The sequence below is a fragment of the Netta rufina genome, assembly GCF_964035555.1.
Source record: "Netta rufina genome assembly, chromosome: 1".
Lineage (NCBI taxonomy): Eukaryota > Metazoa > Chordata > Aves > Anseriformes > Anatidae > Netta > Netta rufina.
The window spans coordinates 80,836,329-80,860,041 of record NC_140123.1 but is presented as its reverse complement, the minus strand read 5'-3'; the positions used below and the strand labels follow the sequence as shown (position 1 = coordinate 80,860,041).

The following is a 23,713-nucleotide window of genomic DNA, read 5'->3' as shown; positions in this document are numbered from 1 at the left end:
AAGCGTTTTAAATTGTGGTTGGAGCTGACAGCACTACCTTGCAGTAAATACCAGGAGAGCAGCCTGTGCTAGGTCTCACAGCCCATTTGCTCTCCAAACGGGTCGAGCTGCAAGCAGAAATACGCCAGCAGAGACCCCTTCCCCAAGCAGGAGGTAGGGAACCTCGTGGCTGAGCCACATGTGAGTCAGCAGGATTTCATCTCAGCATTGGAGACTGGAAAAAATGAATGGGCTACGGAAACCTGCGGGTCCGGGGCTTGTCCCTGTGGTACTGACTCTTAAATTTTAGGCACTTGTGTTGGGTCATGAAAGCACACAAGAGGTAGCACGTTATTGTTGATGCTCACCTGTGTTCTCCCATTAATTCTAATCATAAGCTTGCTTACGTTGGCAGTGTAAGTCACACTTGTGATTTCCTAAGGAAGCCTAAAATATGCTAAAGCTTGGGCGTTTTCTTTATTTTTCCCTATGTTATCGCCTCTTCTGTAACACAGTATGGAAATATCCCTTGCCTCAGATCTGTAACTAAAGACTTCCTTGTCATTTCTGTTTTTTTTGTGGTTTTCTGTTTTTTTGGTTCATTTTTGAAAATGCATCTGCCACCAACAAAACGTGATCCTCTACAGCTCTGCTTGTCATCGTGCTAAAAACAGAAAGCTGCTTGATAGGCTGAAAACCCAAGAAGACAAATCGATGCATAAACCTGGTGTCTATGCTACTTCTTCGCAACCCTAAGCATAAGTTACAAGTCTGGTCCTGTTTCGCTGTAATGTAATCAGAAATAACTACATCCAGCTAATGTAATGGTGATCGTTTATCTGTGTACCGGTGGTGCTTGCAAGATTCAGTCCTTCCGAATCTTACCAACTGTCACAGAAGAGGCAAATACCATTAACAACATCAGTCTGAATGTTTGGGGGATGAGGAAGGAAGTCAACGAATAAAAGACGCTGGCACATGTCCAATCTCTTCGTAATTGCTCATTCGAGCCTGTTGTTGTGGTGTCTCTGCCACCTTGCTCCTGTTGAAATAAATGGGAGCCTGACCGCTGCAGCGCTGACAGCAGGACAGATTTCTCCAATGGTAAAAGATCAAATGGCAAAACAGCTTCTGCAGTCAGAATTTCAGTGGCAATGGATGCCAGCATAATACCCCAACTAAGCTCAGTTCAGTTAGAAATGTTAAAATAAATAAATAAATAAATAAAATAAAATAAATAAAATCTCTTGCTTCCTGCCCTTTTTTTTTTTTTTTTTTTTCCCAGCAAAAAACTGCAATGGGTCTTTTCTATGTTTTCTCCTGCAAATAGGTGGTGCAGAGGTTACTGCTTTATAAAGCAGACAATAGAAATTATCCATAAGGTTTCGTTTTGTTATGCTGGTGTGAATCCAGAGTTATTTTATTAACGTAAGTTCCCATAGAGCAAATTTAAAGTGGCATGGATCCAACAGAAGGTCGAATCAGTCCTTTGGAGATAAATTTGTTAAATATCGGAACGATTGTTTACTCCTCTCATGTCTTGCATTGTTTAAATCAAAGGTCCTTTCCTTGGTGGTGTTTTGTTATACTTCATGATGCTTGGGGGATGTTTGACATCGTCTTCTTGTTCACAGCTTCCTTTGATGGGGAGAAGCACGCCATCAATCTTCCTTCTGTAAACAGCGCATCGTTTGTCCTACGTTTCTTGGAAAAACTCTGCCACAGTCTGCAGTGTGATAATCTTTTCAGTAGCCAGCCCTTCAGCCCTTACATGGGATGTGCGCATAGCCCTACGGAGTATGACAGGAACAAACCAGGTACTATTAAGCAGCTCTTACTTTCAGGTTCTGTTGTCTTTGAGAAGCGTGGTGACTTTGTGGAATTTAACGTTTTAATCTGCCTTGCTCTAACTTGAATTGTTCAGTTTGTGGTGAATTCGTTCCAGAGTGCACGTGCTTTGACAGGTTGAGATAGCTCATACCACATGTGCAGAAATCATTTTGTTCAGCAAATTCTTCCTTGCAGTCAAGCCAGGAAACATATGCATGTTGTATGTATCACTGGGTTGCTACTAAGAGAACAAGCTCAAAACTTCACATTTCATCTGTTCAATTTCTGTTTGAATCATAAAATAAGCTTACAGAAAAACACTCACTGTCTCATAAGAAGGGGCTTGCTCTGACAGGTGATACAGTTCAGCCCATCCCATAACAGGAAGGAGTCCTTTCTTCCATCTTCATTCGTCTTGCTTAGTGGCAGCTCCAAAATTTTAAATTCCTCAACATACTGTCTGGTCTTCTAGTAGAGAAGGTGGGTTTTGCAGGTGGCTGCTTCTGATATTATATATCAGCCCAGTATCTTTCTCTGCTACACCAGGAGTGTAGAGAGAGTGAGAGGGAAATGGCTTGTGCAAGATCTCCCATCAGGTGGTTTGCAGTGCCTGGTATTACAAATCCCAGCCCGAGGGTTATCAGGAGCTGTAGCTGAGAAAACTTTGACATCAGTGCAATTTCACAAGATTCATATCGGGGATGAAGCTTCCTCACAGCTGTCTGGTAGCTGAGTCTGACTTCTAGGAGCTGCTTTAGAAAAAAAAAATACTCTTTTTTTTTTTTTTTTTTTTCTCCAATGGAGAAATTGGATTTGTTTCAGCCTGTCAGATGAAAGTCATTTGTTTTAACACTTGTCAGAAAAGTAGCCAAGGTCAAGGTAGTTTGGATGATGACAACATAAACTAAGCTGTTATTTCATCTTTGAAGGTTTGTATTGAAATGGCTGAGTTTGTGTGACATAAGAAACTGGTCTGTAACCTGGTGAATGCCTGATGTATGTTTTTGCTTTTGTCCTTTTACTTTCCCTGTGAGCGTTTTATGCCAGAATAAGTAGGTGGTGACTTTCCTCTTCACAGCAAAAGAAGAAATACCTGAAAACAGAAGTGCGAAACGATACTCTCAGGACTCTCCACCGTACACTGCTCCCCTTTCCCCTAAACTTCCCAGGAATGATGCTCATCCATCTGAAGGTAGTTACGTTGTATTGGTATTATATATGAGGATTACCTGTGATTTCAGTACTTCCAGTCAAAATGGACCGAGTACAACGCATGTGTCTAGTTTGTCTGTAGCCCTTGACAGGCCAGGGTGGAAGTGTGTTAATTATTGACCGGTGGCACAGATTTTGTGCTTATGGAAGATCTACTGCAAGTTCAAGAAGTCCTCCTCTTCAACATGCTTGCATTTTTCATGAAGTCACCCAGGCAAATAGGTGATGTATGAAGCCTCCTGCTTCTTGTATGGCAATTTAGTAGAAAACCAATTGCCTTGAAATGGATTAGGAGATAAATTAGAAGCAACTCTAATAACTCTGGGTTCGAGCCAACAGGTGAGTAAGGGTGCATTTTGATGATACAATTAAGCTCCATTTATGGCTGGCTGCCACGGAAAGCTGTGCTGATCCTGCTTTCCTCACCTCCTTGTCCTTGTAGCGGGCCCCACGTCTCCCTGACTGGGTGGCAAGCTGAGCCTGTGACCCAAAGCACAGAAAACATTTTGGTGAAGCCAAGAGTCTGTGCAATTTTCTTCTCAGGACTGACTCCGTGTGGACGCAGATGAGCGCAGAGAAGAGTTGGATAAAATGCAGCCGTGGCAAGGGGAGCAGAGCAGCCCTCCCCGTGGCAGCTAGCTGTTAGGATGCTCTGGCTCCAGGACAAATAGTGCCTTTGCCTGCCCCACAGCAGAGCTGCAGTAACTGAGCATGCACCCACTCTTCGTCTGCCTCAGATGTGAGGTAAAGCATGCTGGTTTAAACCTCAGTGAGAGATCTATGAGGGAATGGTCTTACTCCCCTTTTGCTACTTAACTAGTTAAGTCATAGTAACTTGTTGATGTGACTCATCCCATCTGATCCATGCTTTCTGTTGCTGCAGTATATTGGGATATTATTGCCAAAGGCTTTTTTGAAGCCAGATAGAGACGAGCTCTTTGCTTCTTCACAGAATCACAGAATCACAGAATTTTCTAGGTTGGAAGAGACCTCAAGGTCATCGAGTCCAACCTCCAACCTAACACTAACAGCCCTCCACTAAACCATATCCCTAAGCTCTACATCTAAACGTCTTTTGAAGACTTCCAGGGATGGTGACTCCACCACTTCCCTGGGCGGCCTGTTCCAGTGCCTCACAACCCTTTCAGTGAAGAAGTTCTTCCTAATATCTAACCTAAAACTCCCCTGGCTCAACTTAAGCCCATTCCCCCTCGTCCTGTCACCAGGCACGTGGGAGAACAGACCAACCCCCACCTCGCTACAGCCTCCTTTAAGGTACCTGTAGACAGCAATAAGTTCACCCCTGAGCCTCCTCTTCTCCAGGCTGAACAAGCCCAGCTCCCTCAGCCGCTCCTCGTAGGACTTGTTCTCCAGGCCCCTCACCAGCTTCGTCACCCTTCTCTGAACCCGCTCAAGCACCTCCATGTCCTTCTTGTAGCGAGGGGCCCAAAACTGAACACAGTACTCGAGGTGCGGCCTCACCAGAGCTGAGTACAGGGGGACGATCACCTCCCTAGCCCTGCTGGTCACACTGTTCCTGATACAAGCCAGGATGCCGTTGGCCTTCTTGGCCACCTGAGCACACTGCTGGCTCATATTCAGCTGACTATCCACCATCACTCCCAGGTCCTTCTCTGCCTGGCAGCTCTCCAACCATTCCTCTCCCAGCTTATAGCTCTGCTTGGGGTTATTGCGCCCCAGGTGCAGGACCCGGCACTTGGCCTTGTTGAACTTCATGCAGTTGACCTCAGCCCATCGGTGCAGCCCATCCAGATCCTCCTGCAGAGCTTTCCTACCCTCAAGCAGATCGACACACGCACCTAACTTGGTGTCATCTGCGAACTTACTGAGGGTGCACTCGATGCCCTCGTCCAGATAATATTTTCTTCATATTCTTTTTTCTCTTTTTTTCTTTTCTTTTTTTTTTTTGGAGGTTCTGGGGTCCTTTTGTAGTTATTAGCCTCAGCGTGGGCAGAAGGATCTCTTTTTCTGTGCAGATTAGAAAGTCATAGGACTTCAGTTAAAGCAGGAAAGGAAATCAAATTAAAATGTTCAAAGTGATAGTTCAATAAGAGTCACCATTTCAAATGTACAGTAACAGCGGCAGTACAGAAATTAACAGTCAATGCAGAACTGTACCTTTCCTGAAGGAATACTGGGTTAGTTGAACAATATCTATGCAATTAAATCAGGCATTTCTGGTAGGTGACTTCAGGAATAAGCGTAGAGCATTTAATTCAACTGAAATAGAGTTGTTTTAATTGGACAAAGCAAGCGTTTTGAGTTAGAGCTGCATTCTCTTGTAAGAAAGCTCCCTCAAAGAAAGCCAGCATGCACGTACTGCTTTTTATGCCTCGTGGAGTAGTTCAGTACTGGATCCCTTTTATAGATGAAGTTAATGTATTCCTTAAAATGCATTTTAAAATCAGTAATTCATTACAAAGTGCAGTTACCTGGGGTAAAAACAAAAATAAAGAAAGTTTTGCCATGGTTTCAGAAGTTTGAGTTTGCACTCTGTGTGTTTCAAGAGGCAAAGTATTCTCTAGTGTTGTGTGTTTCCCATTAGGGCAGTGTCCTCTGCTGAAAATCTGGAGGTAATTTCATAGCGGTCAGTCATGGGCTGGTTAGCAAGAAAGATCTGCCCCTGAAAAGTTCTGGCTCTATTGAGACATAGCCGTCTTGAAAGAGCTGTTTTGAAATATCATTTGAACGCAAAATGGAATAATTGTGGGAAAGGGTCTTTCAAACAGCTCGTTTTCCTTCTGATCTGCTCAGAGATATGTTCTGCAGATTTTGCTGTCTTTTCTGCTCACTAACAGTTTCTTCTCAAAGTTTTGAAAGATAAGGGAGAGGAAAGAGAAATAACCCGGTCTCCCTCCCCTTGGAAACAGAGTGTTCCTAGCACTGCAGCCAGTTACATCACGCAGTTATGTATGGCAGAACAACTGACTTCCTATTCCCGGAGGAGCTTCAAGAAAACAAAACGTCCAATTCCTGCTAAGGCCTTCAGTCCTAAACACTCTATTGTCATCCTTACAATTGAAACATAAGGCCATAACGCCTTTTACTAGCTTTTTATTAATTTATCCACAGATCAGGCATTCTGCAGTGGAACCTCCCATGAAACAGGAAAAAAAAATAAAACAGTTTGCTTTCCATACCATTGTTACACACATCTGGTCAAAATGTTGAGGTAGGAAAATTGTCATTCATTGCTGCGTTGTTGGCAAGGCTCCGTGTGTCAGACAGCAGTCCTGAATCAGCTGTCAAGCCAGTTGACCGCTTCTTCAACGAGACTGCAGCTGGGTTTTGCTCGTAGAGAAGCTGGGTGGATGGAGAGGGAGTGGATTGGGTGGCGTAGCTGCCAGGCACAAGCACCTGCTGTAAAAGATGATTGCCCCCTGCAACATGCCAGCATTCCCACCTTCTGAAATTCGTGTCTGTGTGTTCTGCTGAACCTTAGACACCTTCGTGTTGCTTTGCTGTAGCTAATGGAAATATCAACTCTGCCTTTTGGTCTTTGACTGAGGTTCCTGTTAGTGTTCTCGTTTCCTACTGATCTAATGTTCTCTTGGTTTCCTCTAATTTTACAGTGCTTATCATTGACTGCATCTGTTATTCTCTTGGAAATTGTATAGGAAGATGGCTTTTGGTTTCATTTTGGCAAGTTGCTGCAGCTACTTCAAGCTGACAAATGTAAAGGGGTTTGTTTTCTTTGAAAACCTCAGTATCCGCTGCTCAGCTTTTTTGATACAGATCTAACAAACTATAAAGTATGCAGTGGTGGTTTTGGGGCTTGGGTACTTAAAGGCTTCTTTATGCCACAACTATCAAGTTTATTGAAAGATGTTACATCATCTTGTAGATCTTGCTGTGCTGAGTTCTCTAAGCAGGGAGCTGATGCTCTCATTATCCTTGCCCCCCTTTGGGATTATGTTGTCTGAAGACCATTACTGCAAAACACACTTAATGTTCTTCACTAAACTTTTAAGCAGGTTTCAGGAGAGAGAACCTAAGGCCTCATGGAGCAAGTTAAACATGCTTGAGAAGCTCAGTCTGGTGTTGTTGGCTTTTGTTTTTTTATTTTAGTTTGGTTGATTTTTCTTTCTTGTTTGTTTAAGAAAAAATGCTCTTCCTTTAGCTTTAATCCTGGTATGTTCCCAACAAATGGTTGAAAGTTGCCATATAAGAAGAGTAATAAGGAGTATATTTTAGGAACTTGTTTTCGCAGATTGTACCAGTTATCCCAAAGAATATGCTACTCCACTAGCATATGTTTTATAACTTTGCTAAGAGTAATTTTCAAGATGGTATTGCGGGGTTTACACTTCTGTGAACCTGTTAGCTATATTTTCCAGCTCTTAGCTCTCCTGCCAAAGCAGCATTTGTTTCATACAGATTTTTACATCATGCTTCCAACTTCTTTCTCAGGCTAGATGTTGGCCTGGTGCAAATGGAGATGAGTCATACGAGGGCTCGAGAATGGGGTGGTGCTCTCACTGGTTTCTAACTACACACCAATACAGCATCGTGGCCAGGGTGCATTGTATTAGTGTGTGTGTATCTGGGATTCACTGCCTTCTGTAGCTTTGCGTGTAATTTGTTCAATTTTTATTGATGGCCGGTGTCTCTGGGCATGTTGGGATCTACAGATGATAATTGTCCACTTGTTTATGAAGTTATTGATAGAAGTTTTTGTTTATATTAAAAAAAAGATCATGGAAATGCTTGCTGAGATTGCACATGTATTAATGCTAACATCAGGCAATTTAAAATTAAAAAACAACCCTTATGTCCCTGCCCTGTTGGTAATATTTAACAAATATATGTGAAATAATTTATGGAAGGTTGTCTCAAACTTTAGATGTTAGATTAATTTATTTATTTATGTAGTAAGGGCCCAGTGATTACTCAAGGAAGAGGTCAACTGGTCAACTATTCTGCAGTAGTGCTTTCCTCACAGGAGATTGATTACCAGGCTTGGAACCTATAGTTATCTTCAGGAGAACATAGCAAGGATTTAAATAAAAGAGTTAAAAAGCCCATCATTTTGAACCGATCAATCCTTTTTTTTTCCTTTTTTTTTTTTTTTCTTTTCCTGTAGCGGAAACGTTACCCATAGAAGAAAACAGCACTTCCAAAGAGCATCGCTTTTCTGAGGACTCTATGGATTCTGCACTTAATTCAGTAAATCCTTCCAGCCCGACCTGTCGAAATTCCACTGAATATCGTTCTTCAGGGAGCACAGCATATTACAGAAATTCCTTTCAGCCAGTGACTGCTACCTCAAATTCAGCCCCTGTCCTGCGCCGGCTCTCCTTGAGCTCTGCTGGGAACAGCAGTTTCTATGAAGTCAGTAGGAATCGAATACAGAGGAGGATTGAAGGTATGCTTTATGCCTAGGCTTTCCAAAGCATATAGCAGCTTTTATTAACATACAAAGTCCGTGAGTTATGAATAAAGAAGTTCTTTGCCATAGAAAATAGGTTGCGTATGGATTGAGATGTTGTGCTGTTGCCAAGCACGTCAGGCTTGTTAACCTAAGTTCAAATGCAGAACCTAAGCCTGTTAGAACTAACGCTGTGGTGCAAGCCAGAGGGGTCTTGCCTGCTGCACTTTCCTCAAACTAGACTGGGCAGTGCTAGTTACGTGCAACTCACTTCCTGAGCATTTTTATCAGCCATTGCTGTGTTGCTGAAATATGGAGATAGGGTTTCCTCCTGTCCCTGTCTGCACAGTTCGGCTTGCATTTGCCACGTTCCCAGATACCAGCATCTCAGGACCCAGGAACCAAATATGAGTAAAAGTAATCCCTCTAGGTATGTCATCATGCTAATGTTTATGCTGCTGTTATGCAGTTGTATAAGGTATTTAAAGACAAATGGAACAATTCAGTATTACTTGGGGGAAAATAAAACATCCTTCATCTTAATATATGGCAAAGAATGAATAATAAAAGCCTGTTGTTAATAGTAAGAATGCCTTATGTGAAATGAAAGGTGTTTTCCCTGTAAAGACTAGTGATACTTCTTCCTTTCACACTATTTTATCCTGAAAGCCGCAAGTTCCACAACTGGACCGGACCTGAATTCGCTAAAAAGGGAACCTTCAAGAATGTTGAATAAGGATCCTTCCACCTGGTCGATAGAGGAAGTGATGCGCTTTGTGAAGGAGGCTGATCCGCAGGCTCTGGCTCCACACGCAGAACTCTTTAGGAGACATGTATGATGCATATCCATTCTGTTCTAGTAGATCTTGTCTATCACACTAATCTCTTAGAATACAGCTTTCATTTCTGTCACTGTGTTTGCAAGTGAAGGTAGAACAGACTCGACTCACTTGTATAACAGAAGGAGGCTGAAAAAATATTTTTCTGCCTGAAACTCCTCATGTAGTGTTTTGGTCTGTTTCGTAGACTGGTTATCCCAAAGTAGAGAAGCTTTACCTGGTTACCTTTGCACTTGGTCATTAATACTAAAATTCAGAGGTTGAATTGAAATGTTTAATTTGTCAAGCTTGCTTTGTTTTGCCAAGCAATGCATAGAGTTTCCTAGGATCTAACAAGATGTTGTATTTAGAGAGAGAAACTCTTAAGTGTTGGTTTCTGTTGCTTTTGGTCTCCCCTTTCCCTTCTTCTCCCTGTGCTTTTCTATGGCAGGTAGCCCAGCAAAAAGCTGCTTTATTATTTCATTTTATACGTGGCCCTCCAAAACGAAGTTGGCTTTCTCGTTAGTGGTATTTCCCCCTTGTTCTGCGCTGGCTCTTACTAACAGATAAATTTCACATTAAGCTGAATTGAAAGGAAAATTCAAAGTCACTTTTTACAGAACTTCCTGTCTTATGTGCTAGTTATTCTTAGTTGTATAGCAAGACCAAATGTCACTTGCTTTGTCGGGTTTATGTTTAAAAAAAAAAAAAAAAGACAGAGTGGTTTTCTTTATGGCGTTTTAGGGAACTAATTGCCTGTCTACGGTATGTAATGCTACTAAGAGCTTGGGACTGCTATATTTCAGCAGCTTCTCAACCAGGCAGTTGCAATCTGCCTGAGTTGTCCTCGGTCTTGATCCTAACAATCTGTCTGCTTTAACCTGGATGTAGATCTGTCTTATTTCACGGATTCAGATGGTTTGTAACCCCTTCCTCTGCGTGACTATTTGCATGCACACGCCAGAACCCTCCCACAGCTGTGTTCAAGGTTCAGTGCAAGGCCTCAGTGCTTGGATCATTTAATCTCCAACTGCACAGACCTTCCTTTGCAGCTTTTTTTTCTTTCCTTGACCTATTCTTTTTTTTTTTTTTCTTCCTCTTTTTACTTTTGCGGGCTGTTTGGTCAGTTTTTTACTTACTGTAATATTGTTTAGCATCTCACATGCCTTAGTCTTACCGTAAAAATACTGAAACAAATTTCCCTTCGGTGGCCAGGTGTAAATATCAAAGTACTGCACTAAGTTACTGCCTTATAAATGGTAGATACATTTTTACTGCAGTAGAAACAAATGCAGTGTACTTTCTGGTGTCACCATGCAGATTGTTAAAGCAGTTGTGTGTTGTTGTGTTTGTTCTCTTCCTTCTGCAGGAAATTGATGGGAAGGCACTACTGTTACTGAGGAGTGATATGATAATGAAATATATGGGACTGAAGCTGGGGCCTGCCCTAAAGTTGTGCTACCACATTGAAAGACTTAAACAAGGAAAGTACTAGCCAATGGGGATACCACAAAGGGTGTGTTCACATCACACTAAGCTCTCAGGTTAACAGCCATCACCTTTATTTAAAAGTGTTTTGTTGCAGAAATCACCTGTATTTTTTGAAGGCTCTCTCAAAATGTGAAGACGTCTAGGATAAAGAGGGGAAAAAGAAAATCTGTATTACATTCCAGTATTTTGTGAACTGTTTCAGAAGGTTTGCAGGGAAGGACTGGACTGCTGGTCACACTGGCTGGGGAGCAGGTTGGTAACAGTGCTGAAAAGCACAGTTATTCGCTGTTGCAGACTCCAGCCAATGCATCTGTATTCGGAACCAAAACAGCTGAATCCCAAAGGAAGAAAAAAACAAAAACAGCATCAGGTGTTAATAATTTTTACAGGGGTGGCTGTAAACTTTTACATTGCGAGGAAAATGTAAAAGAGAAGATCTCATCTCAGTAGTAACTGCTGTGCCTGGTCCTCCAGCAGAGTCATACTCAGCTAGGTTTCTCTTCATAGATTTCCATAAAGGGAATAGCCATATGAACAGGTCGGGGGGGAGGGAAGCGTTGTGGAGAAGAGGGTTTAATACAAATATAAGCTTTTATAAAGTGTGATTATTGGTCCTTTGGAAAGTTACAAGGACAAATGGACAGTGTGTTGTCAATCTATGCCGGCGATCATAGTTCTGTTTTGTGGAAGATCATATTGGCTGTATAAACAGCCAGTTCTGGGACCGACAGCTTCGACTGGAACAACGCATCCACCTTATAAACATTCCATCTTTTTGCTAAGTTTGGCATGGATATGTGTGTTCATGCTTTTATATATACACGTGTATGTGTCAGGGAAATGCATACTATATGTATATGAAAATACACATGCACACTGTACATACGTGTTCAGTCTTTAATGTACTTTGCACTGTGCCAGAGAGAACTGTACGATTTCTTGTTTGTTTGTTTTTTACCAGTAATTTCGGTCACGTTCTACTTTCATATTCATTAGCACCTGTTTAATTTGTTGTCCGCTCTTGGAGTCAGAAGGTGACAAACAATCAAAGGGTGGATTTACTCCTGCAGGCAAAATCCCTGTACTATGCAATACTCCTGGTTAGTCATCACTGAACTCTGAGCCACGTATGCTGGTGTATTTCTGAAAACACTTGTTTGGTTCTGATGTTTTGGGCTTATATTTCCTTTCAGGAAGTGCTACTATGTAATTGATAAGCCTGTTTAAGGTAAAATTGATGCTGTTTGTGTAAGCTACAAGAACCAGTGGTGATAATGAACCAGTTTGTTGTCACTGCCGATTGTAATATACATCAGGGATAAGAAAATGTACTTTCTGTGTAGGAAACTGAATGTACTGTATGTAATAGTGCAAGTGATGAAAGCTATTTGCTAAGGAAGATGTAGTCCTAAATTGGTAGGTTTTATTATATTTCTTATTGCCTTTTTATATGAAACTATATAGTAAAAATGTATTTTTTACGAATCCTTTTGCTGAAAATGCCTTGTTGTACCAATACTCTGATACTCCTCAGGTTTCAGCAGAGATACTGCTGCAAAATAACATTTTTTGTAGCTTACAAGTAAGTGTCTTGAGAATTTTGTTAGTTTAAGTGACTGCAATGCAATTTTAATTTAGCAAGTCGTTCGGGCTTCCAGGCTTGTTTTTATTATTCCATCATTAGACATTTGACACTAAAGGTTATCTCTATTGATTTGTTTTGCATATCTTTTGTGGTGCGTGTATGCTTAGATGAATAATACAAGCACGCTCTTTGTAGTAAGAAAAGGTCAGAGCATTGATTGGAGAAAGCATATTTTCTCTTTGTGTTCGGAAAATATTGACTTGATCGTTGGTAAAACCCTATGAAAGTTATAGTTACACTGTGAGGAAAACATAATGCCCGACATGTGGAGCATAGTGTTTAAAACTTACTTCTTCTGTGCTTTCTTATGCTGAATTTCAGAGTTTAGCTTAAAAGAAGTACTGCTCATGCAGTTTAACCGAAAACAGTTTTAATTTTTTAACTGCCATTGGCATAGGAGAAAGAAAGATGTTTCAAATTTCCCTCTGGCTTTTATGGAATGAGCTTTTTGTACATGGTACTATGATGGGTATAAATATTTGTTCGAGGCTCTGTGTGTGCCCAGGTGCGCAGGGCTTACTGTGAAGTTACAGTACCAGGGTTTCACCCTGCGCTACACCGGGTGAGATTCATGCGTTCAAAATGTTGCAGCAGAATATATTTTTTATTCTTTATTTTCCATGGGATGTTCTTCTCTGTAAACAGCAATAAAATAGTTTGTTCATTGTTGCCTGCTTTGTTTTATGTGTAAGCACCATCTGTGTGCAGGGGTAGCTGTCGTACCTGGCAGTTCGTGACAGCATCTGATGGGAGGAAGCTTTAATCAGAAGGATGAAATTATTCCAACATAGTTTATCTGAAACAATTAATTTTAATTTGGGTTGGTCTGTGCTTTCAAAATAACAATTCAGGAATATATTCAACTATTCAGGTTTGAATATAGTATATGGCTGCTTAGAGTTTACTGAATTCTCATAGAAATCACTAAGGGGAAGAGACTCCTAAAAACGAGTTTGTCCTGTGTTCAGGTGACGATCCGAACTATTTTTTTTAAAGCAGATAGTACCAGTAGGTTTAAACTTCATATACTTGAGGTTTTATCATTTATATTATAGAGAAGTCTGTTGTTTTGATGCCTCTCTGCAGTGATCTGCCTGTGTTTAAGAAGTAACGTTAATTGTGTTAATGGTAACCTCAGTTACTTCACAGAGAAGTTAAGGAACTTGGAGGTAACAACAGTCCAGAGGCATTTTGCATCTGTTTTCCCAAAAGAGAGTGAATATCTTTTTGGTGCATATTCAATATAAAAGACAACATGGTGTATTGTCTTTGTTTTTCTGAGTTGCTTTGCTATCAACAGGGCTTCATCTGCTTATCTGGTTCTGGGTCTTGTAGCCTCTCGCGAGGCAGCACTGTGGCTCATCAGCACACGGTAAGATCTCTTCTGTGTAAAATCAAACTGCAGCTGCTCCAGGAGGGCTGGCAGCTCTCACAGCCCTTGCTGCAGAAGACCCATGCAGTATGGAAATGGAAGAATACTGCATGGCGGGGCGAGTGCACGTCGCAGTTGACGCTACAGCACTTCCAACACGTTTGGTGTGGCTGTGTACATGTTGTAGGACTCTTGCAGGAATAGCAATGAAAGACAGCAACGTCACATTGGCTGAAAGGATGGAACATCTTCCCATTTTTTGTCTACACCACTTCAGTGACTTTTATGACGCCAGTTGCTCTAAAACTGTGTGATTTTTAAAGCTCGTTCTCCTGTAGACTTTAAATAGTAACTGGTAAGTAACAATGGTGTAGAAAGTTGTAGAGAAAGCAAAGTGAAGTGTTCCTAGGTTTGTCCCCTGTCTGCTGTTCTAAGTAGGAGCTGAGGAGTGTGGTCTGTTTTAACGCAGCGGCGTGTGACTGAAACAGATTTTAGAAGTGGATAGCAGTATTTTTTTTTTTTTCCTTTGGTCGATTAGCTGTTCACATAATAGAGTTAAATGAATGTTTAGTTCCAGCGTTAGATGTGTGAACCTGGTCTAAAAGTTAAAAGGCACCTTTGTGTTTCTATTGCTGCTTAAGCTGAATTGAAGCTATACAGAGATAGGCTGGCTTAGTTCAAAGGAAAAAAAAAAAAAGGAAAAAAGACCCCTTGAGATCAATTTTGGAGGTCATATATTCCTCCTCTCTTTTTTTTATTGCATGTAAAACTATTGGAGTGAGTAAAAAGTGCTTGCTTGGAATTGCCTAAGTGATGCAGGGAGGCAGAAACTGATTCACATCCATTTCTCTGCTGAAAGGGCTGCTGCTTTTTTCTCAAGCCTTGGTTGCAATCTTTTGCTCCGTGAAGCTCACTGACTAGCCCACAGATCGTGGGATCCCGTTCCCAACCCGTCAGTGTTCCTGTTGTTTCTGAGATCACGCAGAGCCATTTGGGGGCTTTATCTTAAAATCTGAGGTCTGTTGTAAGCTCGCTGTGTTTTGAGTCAGCAACTTTGAGACATTTTATGCTGTGATTGATTTATTTATTCGTTTTTACAGCGGAAACCCCAGAGATTATTAATTTTAAAACAGCAAACACATATATCTTAAAAGATTCTCCTCTGTTTGCCCTAAATAAATTCTTACTGCTGTGGCTGTGGAGATGATGGGAGACCTGCATGTGCTTCAAGTATGCCATTACAGTGGTCCAATAGGCTTTTAACTCCCTCCCTTACATGAATCCTCCATCCTTGTCCTAGCAGATCATTTTGATTAGCTGTAATTTGTCCCATCTGAATGAGAATCAGCTCTCACCAGCTCCGGAGTCTCCCAGCCCTGCTGTATGATCTAAGGAGTCCTTCCTGAGCTGCTTCTCCCCTTAGCTTTCTGGGCTGCTGCTAGTTTTATTCCAGCTTTCATTACCTGCCGCGGAACTGGTTAGTGCTGATGGCGGAGGCTGCACGCTGGCACTTCTGGCCTTGTTAAAATACACGAAGGCATTTTCATCCGCCGAGATTCACTTTTTCAGCCTCCGAAGTCAAAGCCCTTCCAGGGCAAATCGTGTGAGCAGACAGATGCCAGCGCAGGAGGAAAGGGAGCTCGCATCCCATCTTGTGCGAACAGACAAATGCGAACAGATGTACGGCTGGAAGCTGGCAGGAACACGCTCCTGCCAGTGATTCCTTTCTAGTTATGACAGCTGGAAGGAAATGAATACGCCACAAAACCACCATGGTAATTGCCATTACCCTGCGCTGGCAGTCTCAGCGGTGAGGTCAAGGATGGGAAAGACAAAGGCTCATCCACCCTCCCAGGTGGGAGCTGAGGGGGATTGGCGAGGCACTGGGAAGGCCTCCGTGAACGGTGGCGCACCTCAGCCTGTTTCACAAGCACGAAAGGCTGGGATTTCACTGGATTTCTCATTTTCTCACACGTGGGTTGTTTTCCCATGAGTTATGGCAGTGCTGTGTTCCTCCAAGCGATTGTGCTAACGCTGCTGAGATCGGAGTGGAGCTCCCAGGCAGGTCTGAACAATTCCTCCCTCAGCTTCCATCTCTGCCGGAGAGCCTCTGTTCTGAGGGAGGCGTCTTGGCACGTGCTTCTCGCTCCTGCACGGTTCGAAAAAATAAGGGAAGGGCCCTGCATCTTGACTGCATGATCCCAGTGCAATGTGCTGTTGCTACCGATTTCTGTCCTGGCCTGGGAATGCTGGTGGTGCTCTGCTAGGAGCAGAGGCCTCTCACCCGAGGCAGTGCTCTGCTACTCAAGGTGTGGCCTGCAAAGAGCTTTCCGTTTGTCGGGCTGCCTCTTAATTGCGTGTGCTTGCATGAACACAGCAGTGGGGAGAGCAGAATTAAATAAATGCTCAGTTCTAGTCTGGCTTTGGCTTAATGCTTGTGCTTTAGGGGTGAGCTACGAGATCGGTCAGAGATCTGAGGTGCGTGTCCCAAGGAGGCTACTTGGATCTCCAAGGCCTAGAAGAAATACAGAGGCCTCCTTGGAGATCCTTGCTTGCTCTACAGAGAGCTGCTTTCCCTTCTCCACGGGGGATCTGTTTTCCTTCTGTTTCACCACTGCAAGCCCAGAGATGCCTTTGGCCCACCTGAGCAATGCACCAAAACCCTGCCGGTGCTGTGCCTGAGATGGCAGCTTTTGCTTATCAGGCTCAGCGGGCAGCGGTGGCTGCTTTGTGGGTGTGGGTTTTTTGTTTTGCTGTGTTTTAACTTAATGCTGCTTTGTGTGTTTTCAAAGGATCGGAGCAAGGAGTGCTCAGCTGAGCCACAGGGAACGTATTGCTTCCATTTATCTCTGCGCTCACCGTCGTAGTGCATTAATTGTAAACTGCCTTTGGGTTTGTGTGTGGCTACGGGAGATGAACAGGTTGGGGAAAGTTTAAGTGTTTTGAAAGAAAACAGAAATGGGAGGCAGGGGTGAGTGATACGGCTTGTGTGCAATGAACACGGGAAGGAAAATATATGGAGAATGAAGTAATGGAAAATCGGAGGAGAAGGAGGAAGCCAGGTGGAGGTACGAGCTCACACAGTTTCAGGTTTGGATGCAGCAATTGCTGAGTCACAGCTCATGTCTTTTGACTACTTGACCTGGGATTTCAAGGCGGAGAGTTAGAGGTTAACACTCTGAGCCATGGAAGGGGTGTGAAATGTTTCATTTGTGTCAAAATGGATGTTTTTCTCCCTTTGGTTTGCTGTTGGCCAGTTGAAAATCATGATGTGTCTCTTTAGCATGAGCGCTGTGGTGTGTGATTAAAGGAGAACCCACGGGCCTGTCCGTAACAGCACATGCCAAGGACTTCTCGAGAAGATCTCATCTGCAAGCATGGGCTGAGTCCTTGGATTCCCTACGCGATTCCTGGGGCATCCTCTCGTTCTGTCCTTCAGTTGCTTCTCCCTAATGGAACGAGCCACTGCTACCACTCCGCTTTCGATGTGATTTCTTTTCAGGTCACACCTGCAGAGGAGCACAGGATGGGGTTTAATTTCATACAACCTCATGTCTTCATATCCTATTTATGTCTAGACTGTCTCTCACTGTAGTCCCTGTCGGTCTAGTTGACTGGGTTCAGGATAGGAGCGATCTGACCAGACTCCAACATCTGCTTCACGAGATCCGAGCTCTCCTGACTGCCTGGGTTTTATTGGCACGATTTCTGGCATCTATCACGGGAGCCGCAGTGCCCGTCCTGCTTACCTCCAGCATGCGAACTGGTTTCCCACCAGAAGTGCTCTTGGTTTTAGGTAAAATGGAACAATCCCGTACTCAAACCCTTCGGAAAGACCTACCTGGCGTTCAGAAGGGGCACATTTTACCAAAATCCACTCGATACCTTCACAGCGTGGAGCGCAGGTGGGGTTTCAGTCCTTTCCCTTTTGATGAGGCCTCAACAGACAGCAAATGACTTCTGCAGCAGCAGCTCCCACCTTTAGTAGCTTTCCCGTGCCTACTGATGGACTTTTTGGGCTTTTTTTTTGCACTTTTAGGGGTTTTCTCCCAGTGGGAGGGAGCTCCTCATTCCGTGTCCTGCCCTTTGGTAGCTCCGGTCCGTGAGGTGCCAGGCCTGGACAAAACGCTGCCCATCATCTCCGGCTCTTAAGCAGAGAAGGATGGGAGCGCTGTCGGGGAGGATGTGGTGAGGAGGATGATATTAAAACAATGCAGAAAATGCGGCCGTCCTCAGACAGCTGCGGGCTGAGGAGCATTAGTAATCCCGGGAGCCGGGGGGGGCCGGGCACGGGCTGGCGGGGATGCGGTTTGCATTACCAGTGCTCCCTGCAAACACCGACTTCTTTACAGCGAAAGCTGGTGCTTTACCTGGGAAGCAGAGCTCCCTTCTATTAGCTCGTATCCTGCCATTTGCTCGTTTAATTTTCCCCGCTCTGTTTGGAAGTACCCCCGCAATTTCCGTGCTGAGATCTTAACGCTGTTGTTCCAGGAGAGCCTGGGGGACGTGGCCACGAAGCGGCGCTGAATATTTTAGTGGTTAGTAATTTTTCTCCCCAAATGTGTAGAAATGCTTCAGATGGTTCAACAAGGGAACGGATTTTCCTAGCAGGGGCGGGATACCAGGATTTTAACAACTGTGGAAAACGTGTTTTCTTCGCTGGAATTAGGGGATTTGTTTGTGTGCGCAGGGCGGCCGTGGGGTGCTCTGCATCCAGCACTGGCAAGCTTGGGGCATCGTCTGGGAGACATGAAACTTTCAGTGAGCATGGGGGGAAGCACTGAAAGAAGGGAAAAGTGAGTGAAAAAGCCAATTTCACAAAGTCACATCACTGCTGTGGTGGTGGTGGGCTGGCCGAAGGCAGGGAGGCAGGACCCCGTCCCAGCCAGCTCAGAAGGCCTTTGCCTGAGCGCTTCAGCGTGTTTTTATAAACTCGAGCACAGAGAGAAACCAAAACATCTGGCACCGGGATATTATGTAATGCTGATTTATGCTGCTTTCATTGTCTGAGATCCTTGGCCAGGGCTGCTAGCGGGTGGCGTGCTGTCAGATCGCTGTGCTGAGGAGCGGAGGGGCACAGCCTGCCCGAGGCGCTCCCCTGGGCGCTCGGCGGCCACCTCGGCGCCCGTCTGAGCTTCAGCGTGCAAGAATTGAATGAATTCGGTGATGCCCCGTGGGTCAAACCTCGGCAGGGGTGTGCAGGGCGGTGTGGTTTATCTGGCGTGTGGTTTATCTGTGCTGTGTAGAGTGCCTGACACGACGTTCAGCCTCTCCCCCTGCTCTTGTGTCTCAGCTACCTCGCCTCCCCTCCTGCTGCTGGTGCTGCACGTCCCGGGGGCTGCGCTGCTCCTCTCTCTACCTGGCTCACCCCCATCCTTGTAAAACATCCTCCTCCTCCTGCCATTACTGCTTAATGACTTTCCCCCCAACATCAGGCGGGGCATTAACGTCTCCATTACGAGCCACCAGCAGCGGAGGCCCCGTATATCACACGCATAGCTCCCCAGCCTTCTCCTCACACAACTTTCGGAAGCAGTTAAAGCATTAAAGGAAACTAATGGCCCCATACACAAAACCCGTAACCTGCTGGTGGCGAGGAGGAGCTGGAGGTGCTGGATCTTGGTGTCATCCCCGTGCTGAGGGGATGTGGGGCTAGTGCTCCACACGTGAGAGGTACCTGCGTGGATGGATGAGCCCAGCCCGGCCTGCGGGCACCTGCAGCCAGTATCGCTGAGGGGCACTGCCCCTGCATAGCCCTGGAAAAACCCCAAACCTCCCTTTTCAGAAGGTCTCGGTGCTCTGAGCCCGGCCCCATGGAGGCAGCGGGGCAGGGAGAGCGGGGACGGCTGTCCCAAGGGATTTAGAAACCCTCTGCCTCCACGCTGCAGCAGCCGTGGAGTGAGACATGCCGTCGGGGACGTTTCTTGGAAGGAGCAAAGCAAAGTAGCCGAGCATTTTCAATTAGGAACGGGGTTATTTAAAAAGCTGCTGTCAGATGACAAAGCATTAATGAATCCGTCAGCGCTTTAAGCTCTTCTGAACGTCTCCGGTTCTGCCAGCTTTGGGGGAAAAACAAAGGCTTTAAAAAAATATTTTAAAAAGCAGGAGTTTGACAGAATCTGACGCCGTGTAGCATCCCTGCCATGTGCAAATTCCTGACTTTTCATGTTAAGCAAGAGGGCTGCGATACCTCAGCCCAGAAGAAGAGCAGCGTGGTGCCCTTCCCAACTTCGGAAGGCGGAGGCGTTTTCTGGATAGTGAGCTGGCACCTTCCTCACGAGTTTCAACAGATTTTGGGGTGACGCCAGCGCCTGAGGACGGGATTTCTAAGCCAGAGGCTGCTGCTTTGGCCAACTTATTGCAAGAGCTACTGCAGCGGCCTTCCCGGAGCTGCTCAGGAGGGGGCTTTTGGAAGTAGTTTGGCTGCAGAGGGGTGAGGGAAGGCACGCTCAGTGTGCTGCGTTGCCCAGATGATGGGCTTACAACTGCTGCTTCTGCACAGACAGCACTGTTCAGGGAACACGGCATCTGAAATAATAAAAAGGAGTTTTTCTACCCAACAGGTATAGCCGCAAACAGGCAGTGTCCCGCCCAAATTGTTATGTTCTCGTGGCCGTTCCTCCCTGGGGATGGGTTTTCAGACATGAGCCACCTGAATTTAACAGCCAGTGTACAGGAGGGCGTCTCCAGCTGATTTCCACACACCGAGTGCCAAACCATGGCCTCCCAGGGCGTTTATTTGCATCGTACACTCACATCTCTCCACTGGCGTGGAAAGCCCTTCGGAAACGAAACGACAGAGATAGCGCAGCCGGTCAGCACGTACAAACATTTATTTCGAAATTTCCATTCTAGCCGTTATGAAGAGTTACATCATCAAAGCACTTCATGGCAGTGAAAATAGCTCTTACCCCTCTGACTCATCCGTTACTCCATTAAAGCTGCAAAATGTGCAATCTGCTTGAAAAATAGGTTGCTTTTTATTCAGTTTCCCATGAAAAGTCAAAATTCAATAACAAAAACAAAAACAAAAAAAAAAAAAAGGAAAGAAACCCAGCTTATAGGGACTCTACATCTGCTCCTCTCCCCCTTCCCCCAAAAATAACTTACAAAGATAGTTTAAAGTTTTAAATGAGTTTAAAACCAAGTGCATCTTTTTTATTTTATTTTATTTTTTTTTTCCATAATAATCTTAAAATTCTAAAAACCCATAATTTACTTTCTCGGAAAAAAGGCAGCGAGCCGTTGCTTCTTGATTGGAAGAATGTGTATTTCGGGCGAGTTCATTTTCTTTAGCTTTACGCTCCTGTTCTTTACAGGTTTCCTAAGCGCCTCGGCGTTGTCCCGGGGCTCGGGCTGGCTCTTCACGTCGTAGCACTGCAGCACCGAGTCCTGGGGCATGTCCCTTTTGAAGGAAAAGTTTTTGGTGGACACTCCCGACAGGCCCTTGATCTTGCCGCAGAAGATGGTGGGCACGGCGTCCTTGACGGAGACGATGACTTTGGCTGTCTGCGAGGTGCTGACGATCTCGATGTTGTTGCCACCAGCCTTGGGCTCGCAGCCTGCTCTCCCCGCTGGCTCCACCAGCCACTTCTGCGGTGGCCTCAGGAGCTCGCCCGGCCCGGGCCCCGCCGCCCTCGCCTCCACCTTGCCCGCGGCCTCCGGTGCTTTGGAGGGGGCGAAGGGGGCGGCCGGTGGGGCCGAGGGGCTGCCCTCGGCTGCGGGGCTGGTGCCGGCCGCCTCCCCTTGTGGCCCCCCTGGCTTGCGGCAGGAGGCGAGGGACAGGTCCAGCGCCCCGTCCTCGGGGGACGGTGGTGGTGGCGGCGCGGCCTCGCTGGCACGTGGCGCGGGCGGCCCCTTCATGGAGAGGTCCAGCGCCTCGTTGTCGCTGCCCATCTTGATGACGGTGTGGCGGCTCAGCTGGGGGAAGTCCCGCTGGGGGACGAGGTCGAAGGGCTTCGTCTCCTCCTTCTCCAGGGGGGTCTGGGTGCCCTTGCAGGGCTGCGGGGTGAAGAGCGGGGGCTTGGGCGGGTCGGGGGCCACCTTGGACTCGGCGCCGTGGGGCACGGGGATGGGGACGGGGATGGGGATGGGCACGGGCACGGGCAGGGGCACGATGACGGGGTAGGGCACCAGCAGCGTGGCGGGGGGCACCAGCGGGGAGAGGGGCGAGCTGAAGGCCTGGGGCGGGAGGGCGGCATAGTCAGGGGGCGGCTGGCAGGGAGCCGAGCCCAGGGCGCCCTGCCCCGAGGGGAAGAGGTCCTGCAGGACGGCGGCGAAGCCCGGGGTCTGAAAGACGGGTGGCAGCACGGGCTCCTGGCCCGGGCCCGCGGGCTTGGGGTCCAGGAGCTGGGGCTGGCCCACGGGGGCCGAGGAGCCCGGGAAGAGGCCGCCGTGCAGGGGGCTGGTGGGGCAGGCGGCGCCGGGGGGCAGCACCAGGGGCGAGTTGAGGTGCTGGAAGACGTGCTGCTCCAGGAGGACGGGCAGTGGGACGGGGCCCTGCGTGGTCATGACATAAGGGGTGGCGTTGCCTGCCGGCATCTGCGGGGCGGCGCTGCCGGCCACCTGCAGGTGGATGGGCAGGACAACGGGGCTGTCCCCCAGGCAGATGGGCTGCAGCACGGTGGCCGCCACCTTCAGCGCCACCCCGCTCTGCGACTCGGCCGGCGGCGTCAGGATGGAGGGCGCGGGGACGGTCACCAGCGGGGACAGGGCCTTCTTCATCAGGTCGGCCGAGTTGATGTTCCAGGCCTCGGCCGTGATCAGCTGGGCCACCCCGTTCTCCAGCTTGTTGTTGGCCATGGCCGCCGGCGGGCTGGTGACGTCCATGGGCAGGTTCGGGGTCTCCTTGTAGAGCTCCTCCATCTCGCAGGGCTGCGGGGCTCCGCGGGCGCCGCGCTCACATCGCCGTCAGCGGGGCTGCCGGGGGCACCGGCACCGACATGGCTTGGCCTGCGAGGCAGAAACACGGGTTAGGCACTGCATCAATCTCCCCCTTAACATAATATTTGTGACTGCCTTGAAGGACGCCGTCGCCGAAGGAAGGCCACTCAATGTCTCCACGCTTCGGGGTAAGGGCTCCACAGCGCACCACAGTAATATATACATGGGTGCTGTGTATACAGACGTCCCTGAGTGCTGTGCGAAGAGTTTTGAGGAACTTGTATTGAGCCGTAAACACAGATAATTTAAAAGGACTCCAGGGCTGGCTGCAGTCAAGACACCACCCCTCCTGCAGGCAGGCTCCCGCAGGGGCTCAGGCACTGCTGCGTTTCACAGATTTAAACAAAGCCTCGCGTAATGACAGCACAAGGCTTTAGCTCAGCAAATGCACAAAACCCAACATTTCTAAACATACACAGCTCGGAAACGTCCCGTCGTGGGCAGAGGGTCCTCGGTTCCCCCTCGGGAGCCGCCCCTTGTTGGTCTTGCAGGGATTTACCAGCACGGGTTGGGCCATCGGTGCGGCAGCTCCGGCGGGTCACGAAGCAGCCCGGCTGCGCTCCCCCCGACGGGAAGAAACCCAGAGCAAAACCCGGCCAAAACCCAGCACCTGCCCCGCTCGACGTGGGCAGTCCCTCGAACCAGACACCTGGTTCGTAAAAGGCAGCGGGGATAAAAACCAAAACGACTTCAAATCCACTTTGCCAGCCCACGCCTTCATCTAAACCCAGAAAATGTCAATGGAAATAAAAGGGCAGAGATCATTCCTGTTCGTGATGGCAGCGAAATTTGCAGCCTGTTTCCTACAAAGATGAACACCCTGCCTCTCCCCCTCAAAAAAAAAAAAATTAATTAATGTTGCTGTGCATTCATTTATTTAGAAGAGTAAATAATTTACGCCTGCAGATTTTGCCTGGAGGACCGCCACGCCGCCTGTGCCGCTCCTGAAGTGAGCAGCGCATCCTGCGGTAATAATCACCATGGAAACTTGTCCATTTTTAACTCTGTTACCATGGGGAAGCACCAAAAGCACC

The 23,713-nt window shown here is 46.6% G+C and overlaps 2 protein-coding genes across 2 annotated transcripts in view; one reads left to right on the top strand and one right to left on the bottom strand.

Annotated features, from left to right (window-relative positions):
• Positions 1 to 10,723, top strand: part of SCML2 (Scm polycomb group protein like 2) — a gene marked incomplete at both ends in the record, with an annotated part of 55,265 nt that extends 44,542 nt beyond the window's left edge. Inside the window, 5 exons of the mRNA XM_084305888.1 lie at positions 1,614 to 1,796; positions 2,888 to 3,001; positions 8,126 to 8,407; positions 9,080 to 9,243; positions 10,598 to 10,723. Coding sequence (XP_084162014.1) covers positions 1,614 to 1,796; positions 2,888 to 3,001; positions 8,126 to 8,407; positions 9,080 to 9,243; positions 10,598 to 10,723 — 869 coding nt within the window. The remainder of the gene's footprint in view (positions 1 to 1,613; positions 1,797 to 2,887; positions 3,002 to 8,125; positions 8,408 to 9,079; positions 9,244 to 10,597) is intronic.
• Positions 10,724 to 20,562: 9,839 nt separating this feature from the next.
• Positions 20,563 to 23,713, bottom strand: part of RAI2 (retinoic acid induced 2) — a 32,491-nt gene continuing 29,340 nt past the window's right edge. The window contains exon 2 of the mRNA XM_084294364.1: positions 20,563 to 22,688. Within this exon, the coding sequence (XP_084150490.1) occupies positions 20,952 to 22,601 (1,650 nt within the window). The 5' untranslated portion in view covers positions 22,602 to 22,688 and the 3' untranslated portion in view covers positions 20,563 to 20,951. The remainder of the gene's footprint in view (positions 22,689 to 23,713) is intronic.